Source organism: Nothoprocta perdicaria, unplaced genomic scaffold (genome assembly GCF_003342845.1).
Source record: "Nothoprocta perdicaria isolate Ctin4 unplaced genomic scaffold, notPer1 scaffold_193, whole genome shotgun sequence".
In the NCBI taxonomy this organism is placed as follows: domain Eukaryota; kingdom Metazoa; phylum Chordata; class Aves; order Tinamiformes; family Tinamidae; genus Nothoprocta; species Nothoprocta perdicaria.
In genome coordinates, this window is record NW_020455127.1 from 1,385,335 (window position 1) to 1,391,084 (window position 5,750).

The 5,750-nt window shown below is 59.7% G+C and overlaps 2 protein-coding genes across 2 annotated transcripts in view; one reads left to right on the forward strand and one right to left on the reverse strand.

The window, feature by feature from the left end:
• The window catches only part of NEPRO (nucleolus and neural progenitor protein), a 5,099-nt gene extending 1,222 nt beyond the window's left edge, over nt 1–3,877 (forward strand). Inside the window, exons 2-8 of the mRNA XM_026037230.1 lie at nt 35–111; nt 197–322; nt 626–703; nt 1,620–1,960; nt 2,407–2,468; nt 2,950–3,200; nt 3,436–3,877. Coding sequence (XP_025893015.1) covers nt 35–111; nt 197–322; nt 626–703; nt 1,620–1,960; nt 2,407–2,468; nt 2,950–3,200; nt 3,436–3,820 — 1,320 coding nt within the window. The 3' untranslated portion in view covers nt 3,821–3,877. The remainder of the gene's footprint in view (nt 1–34; nt 112–196; nt 323–625; nt 704–1,619; nt 1,961–2,406; nt 2,469–2,949; nt 3,201–3,435) is intronic.
• A 495-nt stretch (nt 3,878–4,372) lies between these two features.
• TAF13 (TATA-box binding protein associated factor 13) overlaps nt 4,373–5,750 on the reverse strand; it is a 2,286-nt gene continuing 908 nt past the window's right edge. The window contains exons 2-4 of the mRNA XM_026037231.1: nt 5,632–5,710; nt 5,458–5,555; nt 4,373–5,023 (exon numbers count right to left, since the gene is read on the reverse strand). Of these exons, the coding sequence (XP_025893016.1) occupies nt 4,853–5,023; nt 5,458–5,555; nt 5,632–5,710 (348 nt within the window). The 3' untranslated portion in view covers nt 4,373–4,852. The remainder of the gene's footprint in view (nt 5,024–5,457; nt 5,556–5,631; nt 5,711–5,750) is intronic.

Consider the following 5,750-nt stretch of genomic DNA (forward strand, 5'->3'; position numbering starts at 1 on the left):
GGTGCCCGCGCCACGTGCGGCGACGGTGCCGCAGGTGTGGCAGTGCGTGGGCCGCGTGGAGCGCATGGAGCTGTGCTGCTGCGTGGACGCGCTGGCGGGGCTGCTTCCCCGGTGAGTGCCCGCGGCCCCGCTGCGGCCCGGCCCCGCTGCGGCGCGGCGCGGGCGGTGCAGTCAGTGAGCCCGGGTCCCGCAGGAGCCGCCCCCGGGCCCGCGGCGAGTGCGAGGTGCCCGCGCGGGCCGTGCTGGAGAGCGTCGCCGTGCGGGTGCTGGGCGGCTGCCAGCTCGCCGTGCGGCTCCTGGAGTGCTGCGCCAAGGCCTTCCTGTATCCTCTCCCGCCRGGACGAGCCCGGAGCGCCTCCCTCGGCAGCGCGAGGCCGGCTCCACTCGAGGGCCCTGGTTGCTGATGGGCCCGGGGGCGCAATTCCCGGGAGCGGGGCCGGGGTTCCTCCCATAGCCACACACCTCTCCAGGTTATTGGGGGGCCGCTGTGCCGGCCTCGAGCAGCCCGAGCCGGCCGCTCTCCCCAGTCGCCCGGCATGTCACCGTGTGCGCTGCCGCTGGCCGTCGCCTCCGGCAGGGCTCGTCCCGCGCTGCGCGTTACGGAGCTTAACGGGTGCCACGGCAGCCTGTYGGTCCAGCACCTCTGCTCGGAGGAGTTCATCCTGCTCAACACGGTGGCGGCGGCGCTGCTCAGCCGCCTACGGTTGGTGCCCTCGCCCTCCGTCCTGCTCGTTGTCCGTCTCTGACGTGCCAGTCGGGTAGGGGAGCTCCCAGCTACGCCTCGCTGCTGAATGAGCTTCCTGCAGCGGGGAGACGAGGGAAGGATCTGGGAAGGGAGGGGTCCTTCCATCCCCTTGGACTCCATTGCAGCACGGGAGGAGTGCAGTGACTGGAGGCTTCTTGGGGGCTCTTTGGAAGCTCTGGCCTTGGTTCAGTGCAGGCCTCATGTGGTGAAGTTTCTGCTGAGGCTGGCGCTGCCGCAGCGCGTCCTGCCTCGCCGTGAAACGTGAGGGCAGCGGCACAGCCCTCCTGGAGCCCTGCTCGGTTTTCCAGGGAAGTCATCATTCTAGTCCCTCAGTCCCACAGAGCAGCAGCAGGAAAGTAACTGCTGTCCGGAGCTGAGGAGACAGCAGCAGTGCGCAGCAGAACTCACAAAAATGGTGCTTGGCACCAGGAACGGGTCCTTCCCGGGGGATGYGGAGGAGGAGGCGCGTGGGCATCAGCGCCAGTGCAGCTGCCCCGAGCCGGAGCGCGCTGCTCTTTGGGGAGYGTCTCCTGTTGAAAGGCTTGGSCTTGGCCTGGCAGCCTGCCGAGCCACAGGGCTCTGGGGTGCGGGGGGCTCCCGAACGGGGCTCAGCAGTTAGATGGGTCCTGTGAATTGAGCGTTGCCTCAGAGATGGAAGGCACGGGGCTTGTGTCCCTGGTGCCACAGGGAGCTCGGCGGGAGGACACACACTGGCGGGGGTAAAAGAGAGYGCTCGCACCAAGGGGGGTGAGGGAAGAGCCCCSCRGAATYGCCTCCATGGGCTCTCTGTGCCACGCTGAAGGTGGCTGCGTGGGGAGCACAGGCCAGGAGGGCCTTGCTGGAGCTGCTCCCCACTTTGTGCCTTTCCCTGCAGGATGCAGCACCGGGAGGTGCTGCAGAGCCTCGTTTCCTTATACGAGGCGCTGTGGGCGTTGCTGGACCTCGTGTCAAAGACGCAGCAGACGCCCTACATCGAGGGGTTCACCTTCCCTTCCGACATCGGTGACTTCCTYGGAGCTTCCGTCTCTGCTGAGCTGAAGAAGATGTCCAGAACTCCCAGAGCCACCAAAGCTGCCGGCTGGCTGAAGAAGCTCTTCCCAACAGCGCCAGAGGCCCAGGGAGATGTCGTGACCCACACAAGCGTTGTGGAAGACAGGAGCCTCCTGGGCCCCACAGACATCGGGGAGCCGGTTGTGGCTGCTGGAGCCAGCAGAGGTAGAGGGCTTTKCTGCAGCTCTGCTRCCTTCTGGCAGCTCCCAAATGCCATTCRATTCCCCAGGAGCTGAGCTCTTCTGCCATAGAYGCAGAGCGGTCCAGGACAAGCTCCCCTTTTCCGTCCTGGTGGGGAGGGAGAGAGGGGAGGGAGGACGAGGAGGGAAGCGGGGAGAGCTCCCTGCCATTCCCAGGTCTCCCTGTGTCCTGCCAGCTGCTTTGGGCTCTCTTRGGCAGCCACAGGGTCTCCTTGCAGCCATTCTGAGCTCACGGAATCTATCCTTATCYGCTGCCAGGGGGGATGAGCGTAGTCGCTGTCCCCTTCCCTGCTGCTTGCAGCAGTGTTGAGCGCGGGGGGCTGCTGACAACAGCCAGGCCCTTGGCTGTCTCTGTGGGAAGTCAGTGACTGCCTGCATTTAACCACGGCCGTTCTGCCCCTCTCTCTGTAGGGAAGCACCGTGGGCTTGATGTGAAGAGCTTGCTCAGACCATCCTGGCACCCAGCCCAAGAGGTTTGTTTGTGCAGAACCCTTTTACACCAAAATACTTACAACTTCAAAATACCCTTAGGCTCAAAGTATCTGTGATTGGAAATGTCCCCTTGCCCCAGCCTTGCCTTTCAGAATACCTACTGCTAAAGCACTAGCTGCCTTGGCCTTAGGTTGGCTTTGCTGACCTGCAAGGTCAGCATGGAGGCTTTGCATTGAATTAATCTTTTTTAGGAGTTTGAGCAGGTCATGGTGGCTCAAACAAAATACAGCCCTGGAGAGCTGCTCTTTATTTCACAACAGCGAGTAAATACCAGACAGGAATACAGGTTTTAATTGTCGGCCTCTTTTTGTATTCCAGTCAACAAGACTGCTCTTCTGCTTTCTCATTAGGAAGTAAAAAGTGTTGTCGYGTCTCCCTCCCTGCTGTGCCCCTGTCCAACGGGGGATATCAGGTGTGTTGTGTTTTTAAAGAGCCACCTCCTTCCCTTTTGCTCTGTTTCAGGATATCAGCACCACGCCARCTCCTTCTMAAGYCAAGTYAKTGGCACGTTGCTCTGGCGCGGCCAAGTCCCCGCGTATCCGCTCTCTCGTGCGGACGCTTCAGGGAGCCGCCTCCTTCGGGGAGCTCTCGGGAGCGCTCCGAAGGGCTGTTCTGTGGTGCAAGGGCCACAGGCTCAGAGCAGCAGCTTATTTTCTGCRTAGCAAGTTACTGAAAAGCAACYGGCTGCACCACGTGGAGACTCAGGGATGCAGGTAACTTTATATGAGCATGGGGTTTCCTGGTCTGACACTTTGCATTTTAATGAGTATTTTGTAGGGATGTGCAACCCATTTTCTTAATTTTGAACGGGATCAATAGTTAGGGCCCCCAGGCATTCCAACATGAACCCGGTGGTTAGCATCCGTCACTGGGGACGGGATTGAAAAGGTGAACACACCTACTGTGAGCAGCTGCTGACGCCGTGTTTTGTGCACCTTGCTGCCCCAGCTTGCAGAGAAAGCTTTGCTGTGTCAAAACATCCGTCTGCAAATTCCTCCTCCGTGGCCCTCAAAGCGCCCGCGGGCCAAGGCCGCGCCGCAGGACAAGGCTCTGCCAAGGAAGGATCGGGCGGTCCAGGCGGTCTCAGGAGACTCCCAAGGCTGTCCAGCGGAAACCTCCTGGGCATCTTGGAGGTTCTTCCTTCTTCCCACCAGTTTTCCACGCTGCTTCTGTGGGTCCTGAAGGACGTGCCGATGCCGACAGAGCCGCTGGAGAAGGAGGCAAAGTGGGGTCCCCTCCGCAGCTGCTGCCGGGAGCAAAGCCCGGCTCCGTGCTGAAGGAGGCTGCAGAGAACATGGATATTGACTCCATCTTTGCAGCAATGGGTGTCTGATKTGGGYTGCAACCAGGAAAGGGTCAGGCTGGACCAGGAAAGTCATTCTGAGCTTGTTTGCTTTTTTTCCTAATAAAAATCCTCAGAACCCCTTATTGCAGCTCRGTTACTCGCACTCTGAATTCTACTCAAGTAGGGCTGTACTGCAAAGAATCCACAATTACGTTAAACCAAGGTTTTTGTCAAGGTCTTTGTTATGGAGGAGCATCCCAAACAGCAGCCTCACYGTCATCTTTTGGAGTAGCCTTGTCCAGGAACAGGGGCTTTGAGTTACCTCCAGCTCGACCACCCYTTCCCCTTTCCCCAGCTTTAGCATGGGGCACCTGCCTGAGCAGGGCCCAGGGCAGGAAGCCTCTGAGGGCAACAAAACCTGGCCCAGGTGAACTCCCTGCTCCTAGAGGGAAAGGAGAACAAGGCAGCCAAGGTTAAAAACCAACCTTCCTCCCCARATAAGCATACGTCCTTTACATACAGTCATTAGCACTAAGAAATCCACTTATGCAACTTGTGAGAAAATTCACTGGTGTAATTAGTTTCGTTATGAGGAGGGGACACGAGGACAAGATGTTTTATTCACAKAGGGAGCAGGAACAGGAAGGAAAGCAGAAGTTCAAATGGCCTGTGCTTGAAGGCACAGGTTGTCCAGTTATCCACGATCCCTTTTCTAGGTCTCCTGTCACAGAAGGATCTAATAGTGACTTATGTAGTTGTAAAGAGTCAGCTCCTCYGGATACCTGACAATATAGTCCTACCTCAGGCAGACTTCTCACCATTAGAAGAACCTTTACAGCTCACTTTTATATTTCTTAAATTTCAAAAAAGGGTATAAAATATCCCAAAACACCACATACCATCAGGTCACGCTCATAGGCTTGAACACTGCTGAGTGAAGGCTCAGAGCCGAGGCAGACACCCCAGCACTGACCTGCATCCTGAAAAACCCTCCAACAATGCACAAACCCTCCAACAAAGCAGGAATTCCCTGCTTTGGAATTCCCGAGTTCCAAGGAGCTGCCCAGCACGCGCAGGGCATCAGGACCCGTAGTTGGCTTCATCAAAGGCCTTCCTGGCTCGTTTCAGTTCCTCGTTCATGGTGAGCAGGTCCTTAACTCTGGCAAACTTGCGGGGGTCCTTGCGGATGAGGAAGACGATGTCCTCGACCTGCACGCGGCCCTGCCGCCCGATGGACATGGCCTTGTGCGTCTGYCGGGGCAAGAGCACGGTTAGCGGGGCAGCGCTGCGCCCTCCATCCCTAGGGATTCTTTCCACGCTCTCCATTGGATTTCTTGGCACTTTACAAGCAAGCAGTAAGCAATTTGGGGAGCTGGCACCACAACCCTTGCCACAGAGGCGCTTTTTGCCRGTCAGCTATTGCCAGCTCAGACACCCGCCCCAGGCATGCACTGAGACGGGGTTGAGCCTAGAGGAAACTAAAATCTGCATGGGAATCCCTGAACCTGCCTGGAGCATCTCAGGGAGACCATTCCACCCCTTTTTGCTGAGCTGTGTTAAGCCGGGCACGTCCCCCCCCGCCCCCCGCCCAGCGGGGCTGCAGGACGGCGCACGCGGGGGCAAGGGCTAAGGTGGGGGTCTAGCTCGGGCTGAAGGCGGCAGCTGCCCTGTGGGTCCGGCCTCACCATCTCGGTGATGAACTCGATCACGAGGTCCTCCAGGATGTCCACGGACTCGGTGTAGGGGTTCTGGTCGTCCCCGAAGCCGTACATCATGCAGCGCACTGCGGGCGGGCGGGCGGCAGCGCTCGCGGCTGCTGCCGCCGCCGCCCCGCGCCCGGCCCCGCGGCCCGCACTCACGCTCCTTGGAGAAGAGCCGCTTCCTGCGGCCCTGCCCGCCGTCCAGGCCGCCCGCCGCGTCCTCCGCGTCCTCCTCGAACTGCGGGGGGACACGCGGCGCCCCCGGGCCCGGCCCGGCC